Source organism: Podarcis bocagei, assembly GCF_964188305.1.
Source record: "Podarcis bocagei genome assembly, chromosome: 8".
NCBI classification, from domain to species: Eukaryota; Metazoa; Chordata; class Lepidosauria; order Squamata; family Lacertidae; genus Podarcis; species Podarcis bocagei.
In genome coordinates, this window is record NC_138133.1 from 44,880,654 (window position 1) to 44,907,462 (window position 26,809).

Here is a 26,809-nt window from a genome sequence, read left to right on the forward strand (position 1 = left end):
ATGACACATACATAAATCCAGGAAATCTTTCATACCACTCCATCACAAGCTAGGGGGTGCAGTTCTTTCATGTCAAAACATTAACCAGTCGCTTGTGATATCTCAAGCAATATTGCACTTCTTAAGCTATTGCTTTTCCTGATACCAACAACTATTGGGGCCTTCTTAGACCTAGTGCTTATTAGAATCACAAAATATGCAGGGGTATATATTTTGGTGTAATAGCTGCTTAGTATTTTGAAGGTGGACTCTGTGAATCTTAGAAAAACACCATGTGATTCCCCACCACTGCTCCTTCTGCCATTGGCTGGTGGAGTTGGCACTCTGTAGTCCTGGTGCTGCTGTGGTGATTTCAATGAAGTCAAACAAATGAGGAGCAGAAATTTTGCATCCTTAAGAGTTTTGTGCCGGGGGAACAGCCCCTGTGGCCCCCCCACGATACACCACTGTTTACATACAAGATGAGAAAGCACTTGCAATCAGCACAGGTGTCTTCTTTTGTGATCTAGGCCACTGAGGAATCTGGTAGCAAGGGGAAGTCAAACACTTGGAAGGATATTGAAGGAAACAAATTGCAAAAAAATAGTCTAAGAACTTCTTTACAGTAGATCTGCACAGCCAACTGCTTAATCCAAAATAACAGTTTATCAACTCTGTACGATGAGCATTTAAGGGTCTTCCAATCCCTTTGAAACTGGACATGGAGCATGTTGTCCAGCTTACAATGTCTTCACTGCCCCACATCCCCCTGTGTTCAGAGATATCTGACAGAGCTGATGCAGTTTTTCCTATCTGTCAGTCTCTCCTCTTCTCCCACTCTATTAGACACACAGGGACATCTGAGAGTTGCTCAGCAGGCAAATTGCTTGAGAGAGTAAAAGCTCTGTGTGTTCATGCTATTGAACACAATGAGAGAGGGGCTCTTGATATTGAATTCAATTAGAGAAGTAGTGAAACAAAAAGAGAAATAAAGATTGAAGAAAGTGAGGGAGTTCAGAGGTGGGATGCAAGATACCTTTGGGGCAATACAAGAAAAAGAAAGGGGTAAAAGGGAGGGGATTAGCACGCTGGAGTCAGCAAAAGGAGGCAAGTTAGGAGTCATAGCCTTACAGGATGGGAAAGAGAGGAAAAGAAGAGACTTGTGATTAGGAAAGTAGAAAAGGAAATAAGGGAACAGTGCAGGGAGGCCTCTGAGGTGAGGAGACATGAAATAAAACCATTTCACTCTATCTTTGAGAAAAGGCCAACAAAAGAAACATAGTGTAATGAGTTTGTGGGTGCTAAACCCCCTAAATTCCTGGGTCCAGTAGGTGCTAGAATTTAATTAAGGCTTGGGGTGCTAAAACTGGGAAATAGCCAGACCAGTGTGTATTATACTGTGTGCTAGACACCTCTAATCCTTTAATTAAGCCAAGTGTTAATAGCTAATTAATCCAGGCTAACTTTCTCATGAGGAGATAGCCTGGGGGGTGAGCCATCCAGAGGACTTGGTGTGAGACAACAAATGGTTGGGGCCGCTCCCTCAACTCAGAGTTACCTAGTTACAAGATAAAGCCAGAGCTTAGAGTCAGAAGCAGTGAGTTTTTAGAGTTGGCTGGGATGTGACCTGGAGGAGGGGAAATTGTAAAGGTGGCAATCTAGAGACAGAGCAATGTTTGATTTCTGTTTGAATCTGTTCATGCAGAACATTCACCAGGCTTGTTGGCTGTTGCCATTGCCCCATATTAACAGAGACTCCAACTTAAGAAATCTCCAGCGCTTCTTTGGCGGCACATTGCAGAGGACTGGAGGTGGCAGACAAGCCATCACAGAAGTTAATTTGCCATCACTAATGTTGTTAAGGAAGAACCTCCAGCGGAAGAACCTGCAACAGACCCCCCAAAGACTCCCAATGGTTCCTGGAATGCAGTTTGAGCATCTCTGCCTTAGAGAACTCATCTAATAGATTCTGTATTTAGGGCTATATCCAATGCTGCACCAGTGGGTTTCTGCTGGCACAGTGAGTAGGACCTCCTTCCTCATCCAAAATCTGTTCTGGGGTCCCCTAGCCCTTCAGAGCTGATTCAGAGGGCATGTGGGGACTGGAGGAGACGGGGAGGAAAGGGAAGCTCCACTGCACACACAGAAGTCTGTTATGCCAGGAGAGCTGCAGCATTGGAGAAGTCAATAATACAATCCTATGATTTTTTAAAAACAAAGCCAATGAATTTGTTTTTAAACATGCATTTACTTGACCAGGAGTGTTAAGCAGATTTCAAGGCTGCACATGTTAAAAGATGACACACATGTGCATATAGATCTGATAACATAGACTTAAAAAGTCACAGTATACAATATTTTAGCATTTGCTGAGTAACGTATTTATATCAACCATTTAAAGGGGTACTTTTAAAACTGACAGTATTTGGAAGAGGAAAGGATCCCTTTGCTACAGTGTAGCTGGGAGTTTTGCATTAGTTCAAAACCACACACAAAACGCAATATGAATCCACTATTAAAGAAAATATTTTATTACATCATGAAAAAGCATAATCATTCAAATTCAAACATGTTTTAAAATCTTGAATTTGTTTTTTTAAGACAGCCTGTTGGTATATTTTGTTCCACGTGGGAATGATATGAAGACTAATCTTGTTTCTAAATATTGCACAGTCTGGAGAGAGAAAAAAACAATGAAAATAATAACAAAACAAAATCACATGATATTGGGAATCATCTCACATTATGAAAAAAAAACCCTACTACAAAACATTTATTTTTTAAAAAAAGAAAAGAAAGAAAACCCTTTTGTTTCTACAGTAGCTTTAAGTCTATAATTCTTGGAATGACCATATCCCACTGAAAACCACTTCAGTGGCAGGAAGCTTCATTTCAGCAATCCCTTGTGCAAATAAGATTAATTAAAAAATGCAGTTAAGTCTTTGATACCATGTAGACAATTGCCACATCTTTCCGTTATATCCCTGCCCCGGGGGGACAAATATGAAGAATGTTTTATATCATGAGTTTCGCCTGCAGCTCCATCTCCGCGGCCCGTTTCAGTGCAACATCCACCAGGAGCTGAAACCCACTAAAATCCTGGTTGAGGTCTGGAGGGGTCGGTGGGGGAGTGTTGAAAAGCCCACTCTGTGCATTTGTACCAGGTCCCAGCTTAGACACATCCTCGTGGTATAGATGGGCGTTGTCTGTGAAGTTGGTAGGGGAAGCCCGCTGCAGGTCATCCGGGGTCAGACCAGTGCCACCCGGTTGGCCAAAATGGAAAGGAGCATCTTTCAGTGCAGTTACGGTGGTGTGGCAAATTACTGATGGCCGAGCCAAAACGGATCCCAAGGAAGAAGATTTGCAAGTCTTGTTTGGTCCTGTGCTACCGGAGAGGAACGAGCTCTCGATCAGTGGAATGCAGTTTTTTGTGCCAATGGAGAATTCCACCGGGCTGCCGTCAGCCATCTTGGTCCCTCTTCGTGAGATGGTGAACTGATTTGGGTCCTTCCCGTCCTTCCTCAGCATGTCAGGCAAAAGCCTGCGGCGTGCATTGATAAACCAGTTGCAGACCTAAGAACACAAGCACATCTTAATGCCCACCTCCATTCATTTCCGACTCTGTGCCATTAGAGCAGTTGCAGTTAAATCCATGACTCACTTCAAGCAGATTCCTTAACTGCAGGACAAATGGAAGTCCAGCAGACAAGTTATGACACATCCTTGAATGAAGGCCTTTCTTTCCTTCCTGTTTCTACCAGCCCTTTCTGCTTACTAAAGAGCCTCAGGCTCTCTGCTTAGCCTAAACCAATAGGCTTAGTTTTTTAGCTCTGTACACATGTTAACCTGTTACTCATTCTTCATTACATTTGAGTTAATTAACAACAGGAAAATGTTTCCCTGTGAAAGAGAAACTCCTCCCAAAAACAGTTACTGATTTGCCCTGTTCAACTGACTGTGTCAACAGGCAAAACAGAGATTACCTCACTGAAGTTTGCCCTTGTTTGAATATCAAGCCAGTTTCCTGGGCAATAAAAGGACAGCTTAACAACCCTTTTCATGTTTGCTGGATAAGGATGGTTTCTCCTTCTGCCCAGTGCAGACAAAGGAAATTTGCTTATCGCTTACAAAGAAATGATATTCTAAGAAAGCAACAGGATGAGAGGTCAAAAGACAGATTAATGTCTTTAGCAAGCTGGATTTATGCAGTCCCAACACACAATCTTTTTCAGGTGTTCTGCCCCATCACATGAAGGACACACAACCCTATATATTGTGAGTGTGTGTTGAGCAGCAAGGCCTAAAGCAGAGCTAGCATATTGGGGGGGGGGGAAGGTTAGTGGGGATAGACTTGTGTGAATGTCTCCTCATATTTGGCCCTCATTGGTTCAGGCTGAATGTATGAAGAGTGATGTATTGTGAAAATATGTGCAAAATTACAACACACACACACACACACACATATTCCAGGGGGCTGTATCTTTTGTGTTTTCAAAATTTCTTCTGCAGAGCTGCCAACAAAACATCCAGCATATTTTGGTCTGGATTCGAGTGTACACATTCCGGGCTACTTCCAATGGAACTTTGGACCTTGCTTCCTAGAGTCTGCAAGCTTTTATGTGTGTTAGCAAATAGAGACTCCCATAAAATACAGAAGCATAATTTCACTTTGTTCTTGCTGATACAAAGAATTGCGCACTGTCACTGACAGAACTGGGAACAGAAACCAGCCCTCTAACTTTGCATTCTAAGGTCAATCTGAGTACAGACACATGCACATTATTTGCCAGATGCTTGAAAAGAGCTATTTCTATGAAAAGCTACACAGACACATTACAGGCTTATGCTTAAAACTGCTAAATTTGGAGCACTGGGGGGACGGAACTCTGCAGTTGCCACTTCCATGTCCCCATTGTCACCCTGCCCATTTTCCAGAGTCACTGTAATGTGCACTCACATCTTGCTCCTGTTTTGGAATACTACAGGGAGCTTAAAGTTACAATATATGGGTTCAGCGAGGCCATTACAGAGATACGCAAATTCAGCTTGTGACGAAAACAGCCAGAGGTAATTTACAACTCTATGACACCATCCATGCTGCTAGAGTGAGCCCAAACCCTCCCCCCAATCCAAAGCCAAAACAGAACCATCTACTTTACGTGTTTGCACTGGTTTGTAAGTAGATCCCAAATCCAAAACAACACCTTTCAAAATATCATCAGCGTATGAAAATAACACTTCCATTATAGTAAAACATAAGCTCATGGCTATACAACCTCACCAACTAACACTATTATACAATGCAATCCTATGCCTATTTATTCAGAAGCGAGTTGCACTGAATTAAACAGGACTTGCTCCAAATTAAGTGTACTTAGGATCATAGTCTTAAAACGTAATTGGAGCATCTTTAAATACCTGTAGTGTGGAGAGGTGCGTCTGTCTTGACAGTAGTGCTTTTTCTTGCTCTGAAGGATAAGCATTGAAGCGGTGCTCATAGAGCCAATCCCGAAGAATCTGCACCGATTCCTTGGGCAGGTTACCCCGCCTCCTCCTCTTGACTGAGCTTGCAGAAGAGGAAAGATCCAGAGGGACATCCATGCTGTCATCGTCCTCTGTCTCACTGCCTGATATTGCAACAGCAGCATCTACGATAAAAATGCAACAGTGAACATTGCATGACTATCTCTTCATCTTATCCATTCAGACACATTTTATCACCTGCAATTAAAGCATGGCAACGAGCATCAGAGAGGCAACCATAAGATCTACCTCCAGTTCCTGTATTCTGGGGATACGGCATAGATGTGCCAGTCACCTTAACAACCATCCACATGGTCTCATACATACAGTGGCTTGCATCATTTGCCAGTACCATACCAACTATTGGCCAACAACTGTGGGTATGCAATCCAGCAAATTTCCTTCCAAGCTAAATGCTTCATGATCAGGTAGGCAGGAAGCCAAAACCAAGATTAGATGTCAGTGATATTCTAACACTCCTTAGAAACTTCTAGCTTTTAAAATTGTAAACATTTTCTGCTCTTCTATTCACAAACCACTTAAGACTGAGCACCTGAAATTTTCAACAGAGGCCAATGTGCCCAACTGCTCCATCAAGGATTAAATGCACAAAAGCCAGTGTGGTATTTTTCAGCTGTGACTCTGTGCTGGCATAGCAGTTGATGTACTATATTTAATGCTGGCACAGCAAATCTTAGGGATGAGCCATGGATCTACCTACATCCAAGTTCTCGAGTTTAACTTGCTTATGGGTGGCATCACTGTTCGTTTCATGTAGTAAATTTATAGGAAACTGCCAAAAACAACAATCACAACTCCCAATTCCCCCCGCTTCTCCACTGCCATGGAACGTTCCTGCGGTGCCTGTTGACAGTGTGGGCTGTTGACTGACTATCACAGGGAATCCACTGCCAACAACTGGTGTAAAGCCCTGAAACGGGGACAAAATGACAGTGAAATTGGCTGGGTCATGATCCACTACCTCTTAAGCCTATCCAACAGCCAGAATGGCCTGATTTTGGAGGTGGGCACAGCTAAAATTAGGCAAAATGCTACTCCTCCCCACACCTTAAGCTTTGGCCAGTACAAGTAGCAGGGCTTTGGATGCAATGGTGGCACTGCTGTTCCATTCAGCCCTGTTGCTCTTTTACATCAGGTATTTTCTAAACTCTGCCTTGTCCCTGATTCTTTTTAACTGGAGAACCAGGGGGAGAACTTGGAATCTTCTTGCATGCAAACAACGTGCTCTACTGTGTTCCTCACCCTGCCCCAGCAGGCTCCATTCATAGCAGCAATATTGTTTCAAGCCTTTCATATACAACTATTTGGCAATAAATTTACAATTCCATTTTGTACCAGAGAGAGCTAACATCTCAATTCTATAATCATATGTCTAGAAACATAACCCCACTGATTTAAGTAAAGCTTACTTTCAAGTCAATGTGCTGAACACCGCAGTGAAAGGAACATCTAAAGAAACTAACAATACTTAGGTGGAATCTACACACATATAAAAAACTGTTCTGAAAATGCTTTTTTAAAAGCGTTTTTAAAAATGCATTGAATTTTCCATAAGGCTCACCATTGCCATCTAGTGTCACATTGCACTTAAAACGTTTTATTTGCAGCTGTATCGCTGAGTTTAGAAGAAGGTAGTTACTACAGGTCATATAAACAAACTAGTCAGGTGCAGGAAACCAAAGCTTTGGCTACATGTCTTTTATTCCCACCAGAAATTTTAGGAATCCAAGCCTTATACACTAGTTTGACAGACAAATCTTATTGAGTTTCACTCACTGGCTGGGATAGATTCAGTCCTAAACCACATTTCACTTGCAGAAGAAAACCAGGCAAATATTAGTCAGAAACGTATACTACAAGAATACAGAATCTGTGGCCTTCCAGGTGTTGCTGGATCTCCCATCAGCCCCAGCCAGCATGGCCAGTGGTCAGGGATGCTGGGAGCTGCAGTCCAGCAACATCTGAGAGTCACATGTTCCCCCATCCCTGCTATATTCAACTCAGGGACAGTGTAATGTTACATCTGAAACTACAGATGAAGCAAAGTTAAAGCATTCCCATTGAAGAGGGCCAGATGACAGCCCTCTCTCTTCTTCCTTCACTCCCAGAGCCACAAGGGAGATAAGATTCCAGCTAAAAGCCAATGTCAGCACACAACAAGCAGCTTTAGCTGGGAACTTTTGTCATAGGCAACTGCACATGGCGCCTTGACACAATGTCTACCAGAAACCTGGACTCTATTCCTGCAATGGAGCTGCAAGGCCAGCAGTCCACACACAGTTAAGCATGGATGGCAGGTCACCAATAAGAAGGAATCTACTCCCAACCCCATTTACCTGGGAGTAAGCCCCACTAAATTCAATAGTTGTTATTTCTGAGCGGACAAGGCTAGGATTACACTGTAACCCTCAAATTACGATACCTCCACTTCCTTTATCCCCCTCCCAGCAAAGGTTATTAAAAAATGATAGTTGTGCAGAGCATTTAGACACTCATCACTACAGAGCTTCTCACCCCCTGCCATCCACAACAGTATAGGGTAATATGCATGTAATATGCATCGCTATTCAACAGGTGGTAACAGTGTTAGTTGCAAAGAGGGTTCAGAATAGGTATGGACTGCACAGAAAAGAAGCCCCCAAACCTAGGTCCCATCATGCATTGTCAAAGGCCATCAGGGGCCAAGCCACTAAATGCTCCACCATACCCACTGGTACTTCTGACCAAACACCCCTGTCTCTTGAAGGATCACATACATACAGAGCAGAGCAGCCAAGTAGAACAGTAATTCTAGTGGAACGCCCTACAAAGGATGCCCAACTATTGTTTTAATGATAATAACAATACTGTTGCTGTTGTTATTGTTGATTTATATACTGCCTTTTGACCCAGAGGCTCCCAAAGCGGCAAACAAAATAGAGACAAGTATAATAAAATGATGAAAAATGACATAAAAATCAACCAACAACAAAGCAATGTGAGAAAGCAGGTGAACAAAGCCCTCCCAAACCAGTGGGCTAAAGAAAGTTATCACCAACCCACTATCCCCATGTTTCCCGGTAAGAGGCATGAGGACACCCTCTGCGTCATGGCTATCCCAAGCAAGAGCCACTGCAGCAGAAGCTGCAGTAGGAAACCAGAAGCTTTTCTTCTCTGGGACCACCACTTTTTCTGTTCTGGCACAGCCCTCTCGGTGTTTTCCCAGAGAACATAATGACAGTGATGTAACAGCTGCAGCTCTGCCAGGCATGGAAATGCTCAGCCTGTTGCTCCTCTGTCAAGCACAGGAGGACAGTAGGCACAGAAATTTTCGGAACCCCAATCTTCTATGATGTGTTCCCAAAGTGATGTTGCTCCACAAAAGCTAAGGAGAATAATTCTAATGTATATTTTATGTAGTGGTAGCTGGTGCCCACTGAAACTGGTGGGGTGGAAGGCCTGCGGGTGGAGCTAGAGCTAACAGCCAACTAATTATTGCTTCTCCCTGCTGAGTTCTATAGTGTGCAGAGAGTTCAGTGGGTCATTTGGCCATTGTCAGGCTTGCTCGGTGCTTTCCATGTACATAGAGAATATGTACGCAACAGCAAGTGGTTCAAAGAAGCAGACAAGTCAATGGATCTACACACATTGCACAAGTATTTGCATGATGAGTCCTGCCTTGAGGTAAACAGTCATGCTAAAGTATTTTAGTCAGCTAGATCAGGACATTGCCTTAAGAGCAAAAAGGAGGGGTAGTGGAAATGTTACAAACTTGTGCTAAAAATATTCAAAAGCTAGACTTATATACTTCCAGTGCCCCTCCTCAAAAACGAAACTGAAGAGCCTGCTCTTCCCCTCCCTACCCCTCAAAAATAAAAACAAGAACCGATAAATCTCCTGACAGAACAAACAAAAAATTAAAGCAAGAACAAACCAGCAGTGCTGCCTGCCCTTTGATCTGCTTACTTATTGTGACATGTTCCCTCTGCTAAGAGGTTAATGATACAAAACAGGTTTGGGCTAAACAAGAGAAAACTGCCATGCAACTTCTCTTGGGGTAATGAGCTGATTTCAATAATGGAGCACCGGCCCTTTGAACTGCCAGGAGAAAAGTCCCCCTATTTGTGCAGGAGTTGCAGCAACAGGAAACTAGAAGTAAGGCAGGAGATCTCTCCTTAGTCCAGCTGATTTCTCATTAGAGCAAAGGCCACATTGGGGCTGCCATGGCTCTGTTTACACTGCAGCGTTTGTGCTGATTACAGGCTAGCTTTGGTTTTTCCTCTTGTTAGTAATCAGTCTGCGCATTTGATTTCCTGTTTTAACAGGGCACAGTTAAAAGGCATCCTTCCTAGGCTGTCTGTCTCATGTGTTAACAGTTAGTTGTTTGCTGTGTTTAAAGGAGGGGACAACTATTTGGATATAGAAGTGTTGCCTTGTTTTAATTTAGGGTTCTAATGCAGTAGAATTTAGACTTCTTAGGTAATGAAAGTATCAGAGATACTTATGTCAAGTTCCTCAAAGTAAAACAAAGAAAAAGCTGCAAGTATGCATGAGTAAGAAGCTTCCAGCGGTCACCCTTATTCCAACTGTAAGTGTGCAGTTCTTGTTCATGTTTCTAGATCAATAGTGGGGATCTTGAAGCCCAAATGCGGCCCTCCAAACTTCAGGTCTTTCCTCAGGCCACAACTACCGCACTGACCCCACTCTGTGCCCTCAAGTGTTTTGGCCTGGCTTGAACGAATTCTTGAACTATGATAATGCTCTGACCATTCTGTTCTAGATAGATCTGGGATGGGGAATCTGTGGCCCTCAAGATCTTGATTGGGGCTGATTGGAGTTGGGGTCCCACAACATCTGGAGTGTTTTTAACAGTGCTCTTTGAAAACACATAGAGAGAGTTCACCAGGTACAAGGTATTGGGACACAACTGGCTTTTGGCACAACTTGCAGGCCTCAATTTTGAAATTTACTCTAGATGCATGTACAGCATGACAGACTGTCAAAATGTATATATGCAAGATTTAACTTCTTTGGATTAACTGCACCATTTTCATCTTCCTGGCACAAAGTAACACCATATTAACGTGCATTAGACCACACACAGACCTGTACACTAGATACTGTTAATAATCTCTTTGATTTTGAATATTAGAGGAAAATAAACCCATTTAATAATAGGCAGGATAACGTAACGGAAGAGCTGTGCTGTGAAGAAGTATTGCAAAGGGTTGAAACCAGCTGCTTTAATAAGATTTACAAAGAGGCTTTCAAGAAGCAGGCTCTCCCTTTGCCAAGAGAACAATGAGCTAGACTGCTTTCTCCAGGAAATCTCTCTCACTGTGTGTGTTTTGTGAAGCTCTACTTGAGCTGCTGCCCATGTTCACAGGAGCAAAACATTTCCAGAAGGCACCTGCAGAACTCATTCCAGCACTGGGTTAAATCACGTGTACAAGATTCAAATCATGCCTAAATGTTTTAAGTCAAGAATTTCCAAACACGAAGAAAAGTCACTACTGTATACTACTGACATAAAGAAAGTACTAGGTGCTATGGACTCTGCCCAAATACAATCAAGGCGAAAACAAAGGAGGCAGCAGGCTTGCGATTGGCATAGCAATTAAAAATAGTGGCACCTGGCTAGTGTGAACGTACCCAGGACAGCAAGAGAAAGAGAATTTAATGAGACACAAGGGCTGCCTATTTGTCTCCCTGACTTGTCAGAGGAAGGGAACACACAGCTTCAACAGGCTGCTGTCAAGAGCAGCTTTTTTGACTGATGCTCTATGAACTACTGTTTTTGTTAGTTAACCAATTCCTAGGCTTCTTATTTTAACAGCCCTTTTATACAGTGTTGATCTATATATTGCTTGGCCATTGTGTTAAAACACACCTTGAGGAGTTCTTTTTTTAAATGGGGCAACAGGTTTGTTAAATAAACAAACTCACCCATAGTCATTAGCCAAAGACCTCCAATCTCTGAGCAGCTGCTCCCTTTCCCCTTAGCCAGATTATTTTATTTTCACAAGGTGTGTGTAATTCTAGCCTGCCCCCCCCAAAAGCACTCTTTTAGAACATGGTTTATGGATATGAGATCTGATACACAGATCAGAACCATTTGTACAGAATATGCTTCCTCCCCATATGTGCATCACCAGGTATCTCATCATTTGAGCAAGTACCACAAACAAAGGTTATGGAATAATATACATTATTCATTCCACAGCAAGGGGAGACAGACATCATAATGGTTCATATACTGAAACATACCAACTCCCTCTCCCATCCCTCCACAGACTGCATTCCTTGACTTTAATCCTCCTCCCTGTGTGTCAGCTTGATTTTAAATCCACATACACATATACTTCTCACGTACAAGAAATCACAAGTAGCACTCAAATTTACACAGAAACAAGTTAAGTTTTATATTTGATAAACTATTTGATAAATTGGGATCAATTGCTGGGTGAAGGATGGGCTGAGAGTGAAATAAATAAATAAAACCAAGTATGTTAAACCCTTACTTTAAAAGGAACTTCCTTCCACGTTAGGATAATAGCACAGAAAATACTTCAGGATTTTTCAGGACAGATGATAAACTACAGACCACATGTGCCAGCTTTGTAAGCCTATCGTTTGAAAATGTTGAATTACACTGTCTTTTAAAGGTCAGGCCTCTGCAAACTTCCAGCTTGCAACATGTGCTCCCAATGCACTCAATGCACTCCTCAACTTTGAAGTCCTCCCTCTTAATCATGACATCTTTTCCTTGTTTTGCTTTTATGCCCTGCCCAAGCTCACTAGACAGCTAGGCTGTTGAACACATGACAAAATGTACATGCATTTAATGTTGAGTTGGGTTAAAAGTTAGCTTTGTATGATGCTTTATATTTAAAACACACTCACACAAACAAATGGAACAGCTGCCTAGAGTGAGAAGCCAAAGGAACAATGGAAGCAGCAGCAGACAGGAAACCAGCTCACCACCACTGTGCAAATAGAGGGAGCAGAGGAATGCTCTAAAAATAACTATTCTAAGTAGTTCACTATGGAATTTTTGTCCAATAATGTTACTTATTTGTACAAACTGGGAAGCTCAAAAGCCAGGATGTATGACTTTAGCCACAGAAAGTGCAGGTCATGGTATGTAACACAGAATCCAAAGTTACTCAGGCAAACAAAAACTTTTGGACAGAATACAAAGTTATAAGCACAGACTTTTATCAACAGATATTCTCTTCGTTTATGGTGGGCTTATATTACCCACATACCACGGCCTAACTGTAGCATTTGTGTGGCCTGGTTTCCTTTGTGTGGCTAGTTCTGCAGCTCCACATGAAAACTACAAACTATGGCTACAGTAGACCTCTTAAGTCCAAAACTAAAGAGTAGGTGTACTGTACACACACACACACACACACACACACACACACACACAAATTGCTACAGGACTCCTGGCAAAGTGAGAGGAATGTTTGAACTATGAATGTAAAATGTGTAGTTTATAAACAAAAGCCAACTCTACAGAATGCAACACTCTTTTAAATACTACCCTACAATTTTTAATGATGTTACTAGCATACAATACGACCAACTGCATGAAAATGAACTTTTAAATACAACATTTAAGAAGAAGTGGTTGTTCTCTTTGAAAAAAGCAAAGTTGCTCTAGCTGCCCAATCCTATATGCCCAATAAAAAGTTAGCTTCCGAGTAAACATGCATAAAAATGAGCTGTTTTTTCACAAACAAAAACAGTGGCAACCCGCTCCTTAAAAGGGTAGGAGGGGGAAATCCACTCTGTCAAACGGTGTATTTATGTGAGTTACCAAGTTATTTTATCATCACAGCCTCTCATTCTGGGAGAAGAAAGTGTGCCTAAACTTGCTTTCGCGTCTTGTATAAACACACTTTGCATTTTTTAATAAAACCAAAAGCCCTGCACCAGAGTTTGCTTAACCGCTTTTTAAATGGCTCCACCCCCGTCTCCATGCCCCCCTCCTAGCCGAAAATCGCAAACAAAGAACGCTCCTTCCCTCCCATGCTCGAGGAAGGCTGCTGAGATTCTAAAACGTAAAAAAACCGGGGGGGGGGCGGACGACCAGAAGGCACATTCTTGTTTGATAAACTTTCAGTATTGAATGAGAGAGAAGGCAAGAAGTAAAGCAAAACAAACGGGTTTAAAAGAAAGAAGAGGGAGGAGGAAGAGAGACTAGGAGAAAACTTTGTTCGGACACAAAGCAGGCAGTTGGAACATGTTTTTGACAGGGCGCCAGCAGCATGGAGTTGCAGCCTCCAAGCAGACAGCTTGTGTTTTGTCTGAGCGGAAAACCCCCCTCAACTGCCATGTAAGACACGGACTGCACACCAAGTTTCTGGGGGAAAGTCCGAGCTCTTCCCCAAACCGAACTCGGGAGTTGCAAAGCAGCACCTTCGCTCCCTCACCTTCGCCTCGCAATTGTTTAGCAACACCACGAGGAGGGCAGCGAGGCGCCTCAGAGCCCCACCAAACAAACCCACTTACTTTTTTTACTTTTCATCTTGGTGCCTGGAAACTCCTTCTGCCCAATCCTGGAAGATTCCTTCTATTTCAGAAACGGGAGAGGGGGAGCAAAGAGAAACTTGGGGGGAAATGCGGCGGTGGGAGACAAAAAAAACCCCAAAACCCCCACACAACTCCTCTCCGGCAAGTTGTTTCTGAGGGAGGGCGTCGAGAGGGCGGAATGGCCAGGGTCCTCCAGCCCCGGCGGGGAGCTGAGACAAGTAACTTGAGAGCGGCGCGCTCGGGCTGCTGCTGCTGCTTTCTTTGTTCTGTAACTTGTGCCTGGCGAAGTGAGGCAAGCGCAAGCAAGCGGCTGCCTTCGCCGCCACCACGAGGTGCGCCCTCCCCCACCGCCCAGCAATGAGTAAGCTAGAGAGTAACCAGGAGCCGGAGCCGCTTTACCCGCCGCCTCCTCCTCCTCGCCCTCTCCCCTGGCTGCTGGCTGGCGGCGAGGGCGAACGACTCTGTCAGATACCAATGCCAAAGAGAGAGGAGGGAGGACGCGCAAGCTCTCTTGCGAAGCGGAGGGCAATGGTGGCGGGGCAAGGCAGGCCCGGGCCTTCTATCAGCTTCCTGCTCTCTTTCCCAGGCAGCTGGAGGGAAAGGGGACGCCCCTGCCGGACCCCCGTCTCCAGCGAACTCCGCAATTCGTGTGAATGCGGAGCAGGGAGGGAGGGAGAAGAGGAAAGGCAGCGGCGCGGCGTCAAGAAAGTTGAGCCTATGCAACTGAAACGCGCTTATTCGGAGCTAACTGTCCGTGAGAGTTGCAGCGCAATCCTAAACGAGTCCACGCGGAAGTTAGTCTTACTGATCCCAATGGGATCTTGAGCGGGTTAGGATTGCAGCCGAGTAAGCCCCATTGAAATGCACGGGGCTCGCTTCGGAGTAGGCGTGGTTAGGATTGCGCTCTGACTCCGGAGTTAGGATGGCAGCCTTGCTTCCTGCCCAATCTCTCCCTCCATTCGGCAAGCCCCGCTTTCCTGAGGGAGGGGAGACGGCTCTTCCACCTCCCACCTCCCTTTCTGGGCTTGTTGTGACTGCTGGAGCTGCCTCGTGCTATTGGTGGACGCGTCGCCCTTGAGCCCCCTTCGGAAATTCCTGCCATGCTGGAGAACCAGTCAGACGCTGTCATGCTTTACAACTTATCAGTCATGCCGACTGTGAGCAACAACTGCGGCGCAGAGTCTGCTTTCTCTCGTCAGTCAGCGCCGTTTCAGATCAGCGGCTTTATCGTGGCCAATAGGTTGTGAGGAGGCGGCCAGAAGTGGCCCGAGAGAGCCTCAAAACGACTTGGGGAGACGTACTTCACCCGAGTCCGCGCTACAGGAAGGAACTGTTTCCTTCAGGGACCCCTTGCTGAGATCCCAGTCAAAATCCCCGTTATTTCCCTGGTCTGTGTGATGGGCAGCCTGATCCCAAACCCCAGTTACTCAGAAGTAAGCTCCACCGGCACCGGGTTCAGTTGGGGGCTCACTTCTACACGTGTTTCTAGGTACAGGGGCTGAACTCCCCAAGTGCTGACCTAAACTGTAGAAGAACCGATGGTTAAGTCCCAGGGAAACCGGTTTCACACCTGAATATTCTCCTCTCCGACCACCTGCTGCTCTTAATTCAAACGAACAGAAAAAGGAAAGTCACCATTACGTCAGTTCCACTCATGTGGAGGGAAATTAGCCGCTGCTGGAGCGGTTTCTCCACTCCCCACCCCCGGGCTTCTAAAAATGAATTGTGCTCAGTATGTTTCGAGTGACATGTTCATTCAACAAGAAAAAAAAAGGTGCATGTGACTTCTTGAAAGTAAGTCTCTCACGGCTTGGCTCACCCCGCTGAGCAAACACGTGTGTTAGTAAAGTTTATTTTGCTCTGAGATGGCGAGATAGACGAATTGCTCTAGCAACGTCTCTGGGATCGAGCCAACTCCAGCCGAAGGGTTGTTTGTTCCCCCTCCCCTTTCTCCTCTTCACTGCAACTGGGATTGGCTCTGGAGTCCAGTCGTTTATGAAGGAGGTTGCCTGAGTGGTTCCTTCTCCAGTTACAGAGGAGGCGGCTGCTGGATTCATTTCTTGTGGGAAAATCCATCTCACTGAAAATGTGTCAAGGAATCAGGAAAGTCAGCCTCTTGCTCAAGGATGAGTCCTTCGCATTTCCTGGCTTTAGAAAGGAAAGTCATGACTAAAATGTAAATGTCATGCAATCATTGAGCCACACGCCCCAGCAGAAAAGCTGAAGGCATGCTGCTTTGTGGAGCACCTTGGAACATCACCCAGGAAAGTTGCGATTGCTTAATGGAAAGCGAGGCTGCTGCCGCCCACCCCGCCGCTGCCAGGCTAGGAAGCTCCCCAGTGTCAGCTGTCTCACAAACAGCCCGTGTGGTTGCACTTCCGGAGGGCAGACAAGAGACCAGCTGAGCCGCCTCAGGCTTGTTTCGAAGTAAGCTCCACGTAGTCTTTGCTGCCCCGTTTCTCTCCTTTTTGTAACCATGGTATTTTTATGGCTTCTTTGCGCGGAAGTAAGTCACATGCAGGATTGCAGCCTCATGAGAGGCAGGTGGGGTAAACGGCGCCTTTAAGGTTGGGGCCCATCACTCCTATTTTGCATATCATAACTAAAGGTCATGTGGCGGCCACAGAAAAGTTTTTTGTGTGGTTTTTCCCCCTTCTCAAAACAACCTGTCATTAGCCACGGGATGGCACGTGAGAACTTACTTTTCGCAAGCCAGTCCCATTGAGCTCAATGCACCTTTCCCTAGCAAAGGACTGCAGCCCTGACGTCTCGCGATAGACATAAAATAACTTAGGAATATAGACAGCTCCCTTACACCGAGGACACATTCAGACCGCACAAACCCCATTTAAAGTGAAAGCACCCCAAAAGATTCTGGGAAGTGAAGTTTTGTTAAGGGTGCTGAGAGTTGTTAGGAGACTCCTACTTCCCTCCCAGAACTACAATTTCAGAGCGGTTTAACTAGAAACCCCTCTTCCTGCGGCTCTCAGAATTCTTCTGTGGAAGCCTTGACTGTTTAAAGTGGTCTCATGGCGTGAACGTGGCTTGAGTCACAGGTCGGCGGCGTCTAGTTCACAGTGACTCTCCAGGATATCAGATGCCAGAGGCTGAAGCTGGGATCAGTTTTATTTGTTGCGGCATTAGAGTCATGGGCTTTAGTCCACGAAATCTTATGCCACGAAATAAATGTCCCAAAGCTGAAAAATGCCGCAAGACTCTTCCGTGTAAGAGCCTAACTAGACCGCCCCTCTGGAATATGTGTGCCGGGAATTACGCACAGTCCTAAAGAACTACCTCCCGCCGAGTTGGTGTTTCGTGTTGCACGGCATGCCATTTATTACGCTACCGGGAAAGGGACCAGGAAGAACGCTGTCAGTTGAGTAACAATCCCCTGCAGCGCCAGCCGGGTTTGCTCGCCCCAGACTTGGGAGGCGCTTCGGTGGAAGGCTCCTCCTGCGGGCGGCCGAGATTGAGTGGCGAACACCTCATATCCGGAGCTGCTGGGGGCGCCGCCCAGGCAGCCGCGCTTGAATCACTCCCGATCCCGCTGGCGGCCAATGTGCTGGAAGGAGACGCGGCCCCGGGAGGAGGAGGAGGAGGCGGCGGCGAAGGCGCGGCCTTTCCCGAAGAAAGAGCAGCCTGTGTGACTTGCAACGGGTTTGCGTGGGACAGCAGCTTCCTCGTTTGGAAAGCAAAAGTTGACGCTGCTGCTCTCGCCGCGTGTCGCCCCAGTGCCCCAAATCCTCCTGTGACGTAGCTCAAGTTGGAGAGAGAGAGAGAGAGTTTTGAAAATTGAAGGCACTTCCTTTCAAAGCTCAAGAGGGAGTTTGGCTCTTGTGGGTTGACGACCTGGTCCAAGCGACCCACGGAAATTGACTCGGACAAAAAACAAAATCAAACAGGTCTGGGGCTCCGTTATAGGAAAACAGCAGCAACCAGTACATGCACACACACAGCTGTTCAGTGAGCTTGAACGTTTTCTGCGGGGGAAGGTGTTTTTGTTGGAAAGAGTTGAATGTGTTTCTCAGGCTGAAAGGGAGTGACTCATGGAATTTGCTTCAGGTACCTTTTTCTTCCTCCCAGCTGTTTTGTCTGAGGTTACAGCTGGGGTTTCACACAGCATACTAGTTCTTAAGTAATCGGAGGCAGTTTTTTTTTTGTTTAAAGGAGAGATTAACAGGATATGTCAAGAACAATCAAAATAGCCTGACAGGCCTAGCAGCTGTTGTCCTTACTCACAGGCATGCTCATGTTTGCCTATTATTTTAGGAGAGCACCCAGAAGTTTATCAAGGAGGACAGTTCTGGTATCTTCCACTCCCGGTATCTCTTCCATTCCCCTGTAAAACGATCCCACAGATAGGCCTGGCACTTGCTAAGATCGGACACTTGCCAAGGTCCCTAGGAGTGCAGAAAGGCCCCCTTATTGACCTGACTATACTGCCACACCTTGCCCTGCCCATTTTATCAGTGGGAAGCAGTGCCACTTAAATGGGAGCCAAACTTGACTGCATTAGGGGTGCGAGTGTTTAGAGGCCCATCGGCAGCACTTTACAGAGCCCCCACCCCCTTGAAGTCTGATGCCAGCCATGCCCACAAAAGGAGTCTTCTTTCCTACATGGAAAGAAGACAAAGGGGAAGAAATAAGGTGCTGCAAACAAACCTACTTGGAAGTTGTGGCAACTGCCCTGGAAGGCCCCAGCTCTTTAATTCCGAGTGAGGATCCTGGTTACTTTGCAGCAAAGGAGAAACACCCTGCATGTGTTCAGAAAAAAATCCCATGTTTATTATTTCACATATTCCAAGACTGAGTTGTGGAACTTTAAATCAACATTTGTTTAGGTTGGCTGGAAGGACACACTGCGATGCATTCAAGTCCTGTTGAAATAAATCAATAATTAGAAATGCTATTTAAATTGACTTTGTCCAGTGCAGGCAAACTTTCAGATCTCATTAATGGGTCCTACTTGTGAACACTTGGTACATTGCAATAATTATTAATCAAGTTTACTTAAAAATTTCATAAATAAAACTTACTCCTAGGAACTGCATTTAGGATTATAGATTTGCAACATAATCATATGCATGTCTACTCAGAATTAACTCCTGTTGATTTCAGTGAGATCTATTCCCGTATAGGACTCCAGCCTTCATTTCCTGTCAATATGATAGTGCTTTATTTATATATAGTTATTGTGATACATAAATTGCCACAACTCCTTAAAACCCAAATACTTAACACTTCACAGCAACATTTTGTTATCTCTTTTATCCTCACAGTGATTATTGCTTCTCAGATGTGGTTGGATAGTTCTAACCTGTCTGTGCCTAATCCAGACTGAGTTGCAACTGACAGGTAAGCAGTGGCGTAGCGTGGGGGGTGCAGGGGGTGCCAGCCGCACCGGACGCAACATCTGGGGGGGCGCGCTCGCACTCGCAGTGCTAAAATCCACGGGTTAGGGGGCGCAAATTACTTGCCTTGCCCCGGGTGCTGACAACCCACGCTACGCCACTGCAGGTAAGATAGCTATAACAAACATCATCCCTGCTGGCCTCATGGGCTTGGAACCCACTGAAAGTAAAATGTCATATATTGGACTTCAGAGTATCCCAGCTTTCCCATTCAGGCCCCAGAACATTATATTCTTATGTGCAACCCAGTCCCCAAGTGATAAGAAACTTAAGGGGTACCAGCACTTACCTCTGGTTCTGTTTCCTTGAAATGAAGGTCACTGACAATTGAAGGGTCTATTTGATATATGGTTTCATTTACGCATATGTACAAGCCAAACATAAGATGGAAGGGTTCACAGCACTAACAGTCCAACAGATCTTACTTTCCCGTTAGGTTTTGGGCAGTGTCTGTGTTTCCAAAGTTTCGTTTCAGCACAAAGAGCAAGTCAAGCCACCGTGTCTTTCTAGGTACCAGAGGAACTAGGCTAGAATTGTACCTGGCCTATTATCATCCTATCCCTAGGGTGATGTGGTGTCCAGCCAGGTGGTGGTGGGGAGGCATCTCAAGCTGGGCAACAAGTATTGGGGGAGGACCTCTATGGCAACACACCTGTACTTGACCAACTTCTTAGACATGTAAAAAGGAAGCTTAACAATCTCAGCTAGAGTCATTAACTTAGCAAAGTCAAACAAACAACTACCTTTCCATCAACTTGTCATAGTTTTATTACATATTCAACATTGATAGAACATGGTTATAAGCCTCTGAGAACACATGGCATGACACTTGTTTAAAAACTGAAATGACTTAAAAGTTAAATTTAACCAAATAGATATCAGATGCTTTGGAGGGGGGGTGTAGAAACATCAGCTGTGTATGAATCATTGTTTATGAATTATATATATCACAAATAGGGACGCAGGTGGCGCTGTGGTTAAAACCTCAGCGCCTACGACTTGCTGATCGCATGGTCGGCGGTTCGAATCCCCGCGGCGGGGTGCACTCCCATCATTCGGTCCCAGCGCCTGCCAACCTAGCAGTTCGAAAGCACCCCCGGGTGCAAGTAGATAAATAGGGACCGCTTACCAGCGGGAAGGTAAACGGCGTTCAGTGTGCTGCGCTGGCTCGCCAGATGCAGCTTGTCACGCTGGCCACGTGACCCGGAAGTGTCTGCGGACAGCGCTGGCTCCCAGCCTATAGAGTGAGATGAGCGCACAACCCTAGAGTCTGGCAAGACTGGCCCGTACGGGCAGGGGTACCTTTACCTTTTATATTGCAAATAAAGACAAAAGTTAGGCATTGAAAAAGCGTAACAAAGAGACTGGTTTACTACTTCAATAGCTCCTTCCAGTACAGAATCCCATTTTACAGATAATAAAATGTTGGGGATTATATCCAGACTCACATATCCTCATCATATAACACTATTGTATCTATCAAAGCTTACAATACTGATATTTCAAACTTCCTCAAATGCCAACTAGTCAGACCTTCCTCATCACTTTCCCTCATCACTCCAGGCCCTTCCATTAACCTTGTATGTATTCCAGGGGACTGCATAGTCATCTACGTCTGAAATCCAAAATACTCAGATTGTACCTCTACCTAACCAATTAATTAGGCACCCTTACAAAATCCTGCCCACCTAGCAGTTCGAAAGCATGTCCAAGCGCAAGTAGATAAATAGGTACCGCTCCAGCGGGAAGGTAAACGGCATTTCCGTGCACTGCTCTGGTTTGCCAGAAGCGGCTTAGTCATGCTGGCCACATGACCTGGAAGCTGTCTGCAGACAAACGCCAGCTCCCTCGGCCTATAGAGTGAGATGAGTGCACAACCCCAGAGTCGTCTGCGACTGGACCTAACAGTCAGGGGTACCTTTACAAAAAGAAAGGTGCCTTATTATCTATCTATATCTATCTGTCTGTCTATCTATCTATCATCTATCTATCTATCTATCTATCTATCTATCTATCTACCTGGTTTGTTTCTTACCTACTCTTTACCATAAGGCCCCAGGGCGAGTTATAACAATACAACATACAATTGTATAAAGAGTGCTGCAATTCTATAAGAATTGGGATCCTAGATGTCCAGATAAATCAAATTGATTGTTTATGTTTTTCATTGCTGCCACTGTATCATGCTCTTAAAGGCATAAGAAGAATTCTAGAGGATTTGCCTTTATAGTATAAGTGGTATAAAACCTATAGTGTACAGAGATTGTGAGCTTTTTAACATTTGTGCAAGCCTGGTAAACATTAAATATATATTGCCATCTATACTTTTTTTGAAAAGCAACAACAACCCAAGACTGGGGTGGAGTGGCTGGTGAAACTCAGCCAGATGGGCAGGGTAGAAATAATAAATTATTATTATTAAGACTTGTCAGTCACCAACCCCAGAAAAGCTCTCATTTCTGCCTGGAGGTATTTCTATCTACCATTTTGGAGAGTAAGGCAAACTTACTGGGCAACAAGTATCGGGGGAGGACAGCAGTGGCAGCCCCCTGACTGCTCCTCCCTAGCTGTCCCCTCTCTCCCTCACTCTCTCTCTCACACAGCCAATGCCAGGACTGAAGGAAGATTCAACTGCCATCGCATTCAGCTCCTGTGCACATAATTGGGAGTGGGAATGCCATCTTGTCCTTTGCCTCAAGTGGCAAAATGTCTTGGGTCCTCCTGCGCACATTTTAGTGTACTTTGCCAATCAGGCACAGACGTATTAGAGGCCAAGATTATTGCTCCTAATCTATCCACAAGGGCAGCTGAATAAATAGGATGCCTTGCCCCTTTAAACTGATGGATCTTCCTGATTTTCAGAACTGTGTGGGGAAATGCATTGATTAATACTTAGGACAATTTTATGGAAGGCCTGGTCCATATATTGAACAAGGTTAATCTAGGTTTCTTCTCTTGCCATTCTCGCTGAGTACAAACCTGGCAATTCTTAAGATATCATATAGCTGCTGGTGGATCACTTGTGGCAAATCCAATGATACAAGGTAAGGCCGATTGGAAGGGCAGTTCAATGATGGTAGTGAAGAAAGCTTATGTCTCTTAACACCAGTGTATTTGCACAGTGCCACCTGGTGGAGTGGACTATTAAATCCATGTTAGTCAGTCCAGAGACTGAATCATTCTATAGCATTCTGGAATATGCACAAATTCCTGAAATAAAATGCTTGTGTCCTTTCTGACAGTAAACCCATCTGCATGAAAAGTTCCATGCATGTCTGCATAACTTGTTTGCCTGCTGAGCCCTTGTGGCTTGGCTTGCCTAACCACATCGAATGTAATGTGCAAAGTACTTAGACATACATACAGGTCAATGGATATATGGTTCACGTATGTGCAGTTTCCCCAGTAAATTGGAGGTTAAGGTGGGTCATAGGTTACTGATCCTGTGTGTGTAGGTCTTGACATGTGTGCACACACAACACACTCATGCCCAATGCAAAATGCAAAATGGGTCTATAGATAGAAAGGCATGCAGCAGAATCTCACAGCTCTACCACACCTTGACTATAGACAGGATGCCATCACCTAAGACATATCAGTCTAACCAACAAAGAGATAGAGAAGTCACCATAGAGGCAAAAGTACAAGGATAGTCTGGGAATCTGGAGATTCCTCTCTCTGTGTCTTAACTCCATGCAAATCCCTCTGCTGCAAGCTGAGTTGCACTCAAACTTCCAACAAATCCTATACTGTATATGTCTACTCAGAAGTATATAAAGCAGCAGATATAATGTGTTATTTATGCCAAAGGAAACTGACACCAATAAATTAATATAATCCAGGAATTAATTCCATTTTTCCAAGGGAAATTTACTTTCCCAGAGCACATAAAATTCGAAGTGTGCTGAAATTAAAAGATTACTTAATCAGCGGAATAAGGACTGTAGAAAGAGTAACACATATACAAAATAAGTTTGTAGTCAAACATAAGAGTTCTGTTTACTTTTATATTAGACCACGAACATAATGGGTTTTATTAGACCATGAACATCTAATTTTTATAATCTGACTACGGCAAAGGTGAAGACTCCTGCAGTACTTTTATTGGCAATTGGTTGCTTCTCCTTGGTATTAGTTTTTGAAGCATGTTGTAAAACAGAAATCACATAATTATTTCAAGCAACTGAAGTGGAAACCAGTGGAAAGTTTTCATTTCCATTCTATGGCAGCCCTGGATTTGATTCTGGCAGTATGTTGATGGTGAATGTGGCTGACAATTCTTGATAGGATACAGTGGGCTCTGCACATTATGCAAACTGATCTTCTGCAGTGCCAGAATATATTTTCAGTAGAAAGAAACTCAACAGCTGTCACAGGTAAAAAATGTTTTGCAATCATATCCAAAGCTTGTTGCTATGTAGAGACCTAGGGGGAAACCACGTTAAGAGTTTGTAATCAGAAAATAATTTGGTAATTTTTCACCTGTGGTCAGTCTAGGTTAAATCACTACTTTGTTAAAAGAATAACTTTATTGAAGTTCCGATCAGCCCAAATCATTAGCATTTATAAAGCTGTGGGAATCTCATTATGACGTCTGACTTGGTTTAAGGCAGCTCCCTATCCTCTTTATTTAAAAGCCTGGATAATTTTTGCTCCAGGTTGCACATGATTGTGACTGCTCTTGTCTGCAAAGGGGGGATCTGTGTATGAAATTGTCAAGGAAGCTCTTTATATGATGGCTTGATATTTAGCAAGGTTAAATGGAGTTCTGTCAAGGCAGAATTTTAGGGGCAGAAATCCAGGGCTTCACCCAGCAGAATGAACAAAAAAATCCCCCAATAACTTACCACATTTTCTAGTAGTTAAGCAAACACATTACCACCAAAAGAGGAAAACCTCCATGAGATTATTCAGTCTATAAAGAGTCTAGAAGCGCCTTACGGTACTACTGGTTTCACACAGAAGGTGCCTCATTGCACAGGCGAAGTTTGCTGGCAGAAAGTGGAGATTTATTTCTGTGCAGGAAAAGCGAAGTGTCAATGACCAAATGAAATGGTGAAGCAGAGGGCAAAGAAGAGAAAGTGACTGGTCCCAAGTCAACCAGTGAGCTTTATTGTTGAGTGAGGATTTGAACTCACAAATATCCTCATTCTTAGTCTAACATTCTAGCAGTGACATTATTCCTATAGGAAGAGAGTTTGCAGCCAAGATAGTAACAGAGGCTACATGCAAGCAACATTGTAAAACAATCTTTGGGCTGCAGCCTTGTTCCATGGATGGCAGGCTGCAAAGCAATGCACCAGATCATAGTATAGAAGCCCAAGGCCCTCCTCGTTGCCAACAAGGCATGCTGCATCCCATGCCAACTGACGCATACTAGTCTGTGGGCGGATCTAGCTAAATCAAGCTCATAGTAGGTCCCATTGAAATCAGTGGAATTCAAATTGGTCATGACTAATTTAGGTGTATTGATTTTAGTGGCTCTACTCGAAGCATGATTTTCTCATGTTTCACAAACTGTAGGATCAGAAGGGGGATCTGGATACTTGCTAAGCTCCCCTGTGCTCTATTTTCCTTGTCTCATCTACATTAGTGCAAAATAAAAATTCAAAAAAGGGACGGAAATGGCATTTTAAAAAAGTCAGTTAAAATGTCGAACAGTAAAAAAACATGGTTCAGGGACTCAATAAAAACTGCAAAATTTAATCTTCTTAATTGAAAGTTAGGGCAAATATGTATTTGATGACCTCAAGCAAAGGAGCACTTGCAATTAATCCAAATACTTTACAAGGATAGCAGAGATGCTTTCCAGGGAAGATGTACACGGGTGTTGAAAGCTTTCTAACAGCAAGGAAAACATGAAATATAAAAGGTCGTCTCTGATAGTTTATAGCTACCTAGTTAATAAACACATATGTATTCCTACATAGGGACGCGGGTGGCGCTGTGGGTTAAACCACAGAGCCTAGGACTTGCCAATCAGAAGGTCGGCGGTTCAAATCCCCATGACAGGGTGAGCTCCCGTTGCTTAGTCCCTGCTCCTGAGAACCTAGCAGTTCGAAAGCATGTCAAAGTGCAAATAGATAAATAGGCACCATCCGACGGGAAGGTAAACGACGTTTCCGTGCGCTGCTCTGGTTCGCCAGAAGCAGCTTAGTCATGCCGGCCACATGACCCGGAAGCTGTACGCCGGCTCCCTCGGCCAATAAAGTGAGATGAGCGCCGCAAACCCAGAGTCAGTCACGACTGGACCTAATGGTCAGGGGTCCCTTTACCTTTATTCCTACTTAACAGCTAGCTCAGGGGATGGCCCTGACAGTCAGCTTCCTCCTCCTGTCTCAGTTTTGATCTTGTAGCACTCAACAAGAGGATGGGGGCAAAATTAAAATTAGTTGGTTTCACCTCCCATTGCTGTGTCACTGTCTGATATTGGCTTTGGCTCCACCTACTGTTGGCCTCCCTGCATTACAATCTACCAGTCTCAATGAGCAGCATGTATGAGAACTGCATTGAGTTCAATTGAACCCTGCTCATCACATTCCTCTCCAATGTGTGTGTCTCCCATATCCCCAAGTGACCCTTCATCTCTGCATAACGCAAGTTAAATCACATGAGTAACTGTTGGGGACTGGGTGGAGAAAAAGGAGATATGTATTGTCAGAGCTGCTTCCAGATCCTAGCTCACAGAGGATCACGCTAGCCAGCGGTCATTAAGTAAAAGTCTTTATTGAGTTACAGTTTCCATTCTCAAGCTGCTGCGTGCAACTCTACGTCTAATGGCTAGATCGGCGAAGCTCCGTCTGAGTCTCCGCCCCTTGTGCACCAACTTAATATCCTAGCCCTGCTCCACCTTTTCCGCCTGACTGTTCTCCTCTGGGTCCCTCTGCCCCCCAGGGTCTCTTCCTTCCTGGATTCTTCTGACGCCGACCCCCCGGACCCTCCTGTCTCCTTGCGCCGGGCTTTAGGACCTGGCTCTCTTTCAGGGCTGCCTACTGCGTCACTTTCCTGTGCATTTGAACTTGGCGCGCGCGCCCAACCTTCCACTTTCCGTCTGACCGTTTCTTCGCTCCCCGATGGAGGTGTGGCCACTCCTGACTCATGCCCTCCCCTCTGTTGTGAGCTGCCAGTGCTTGATCCCTGGCTCCCTTCCTCTTCCCTGCTCTCTGGCGGTGACGCTGGTCCCGATTTCCAACTGCTCTCCTCTGAGTCCCCTCTGGCTCTATCTTCCTGGGGTGCCCCCCTAGACTCCCCCCTTGCCCTGGCCACTGGTGCTCCTTTCTGTGAATCTTCTGATTCACTGGAAAGACTTGGAGATCTCGGGTCGTCGTCATCACTCATCTTTTCTTCTGCCTCCT

General features: G+C 44.8%; 1 protein-coding gene and 1 long non-coding RNA gene across 2 annotated transcripts; one reads left to right on the top strand and one right to left on the bottom strand.

The window, feature by feature from the left end:
• Positions 1-2,487: 2,487 nt before the first annotated feature.
• Positions 2,488-14,394, bottom strand: TGIF1 (TGFB induced factor homeobox 1). Its single transcript, XM_081205673.1, has 3 exons — positions 14,023-14,394; positions 5,398-5,627; positions 2,488-3,552 (listed from the first exon to the last, which is right to left on the bottom strand). The coding sequence occupies exons 1-3, from the start codon at positions 14,036-14,038 to the stop codon at positions 2,995-2,997; spliced, it is 804 nt and encodes a 267-aa protein (XP_081061799.1). The 5' UTR covers positions 14,039-14,394; the 3' UTR covers positions 2,488-2,994.
• A 2,441-nt stretch (positions 14,395-16,835) lies between these two features.
• LOC308593364 lies at positions 16,836-20,354 on the top strand. Its single transcript, XR_014010919.1, has 3 exons — positions 16,836-18,105; positions 19,323-19,398; positions 19,561-20,354. It is a non-coding gene; the product is annotated as an uncharacterized lncRNA (long non-coding RNA).
• The last annotated feature ends 6,455 nt before the right edge of the window (positions 20,355-26,809 follow it).

Bases quoted from the DNA above. Each gene is read 5' to 3' on its own strand.
- TGIF1 (XM_081205673.1), bottom strand. The intron at 3,553-5,397 runs GTATTTAAAGAT...TTGTGTTCTTAG, and splicing joins CGCACCTCTCCACACTACAG to GTCTGCAACTGGTTTATCAA.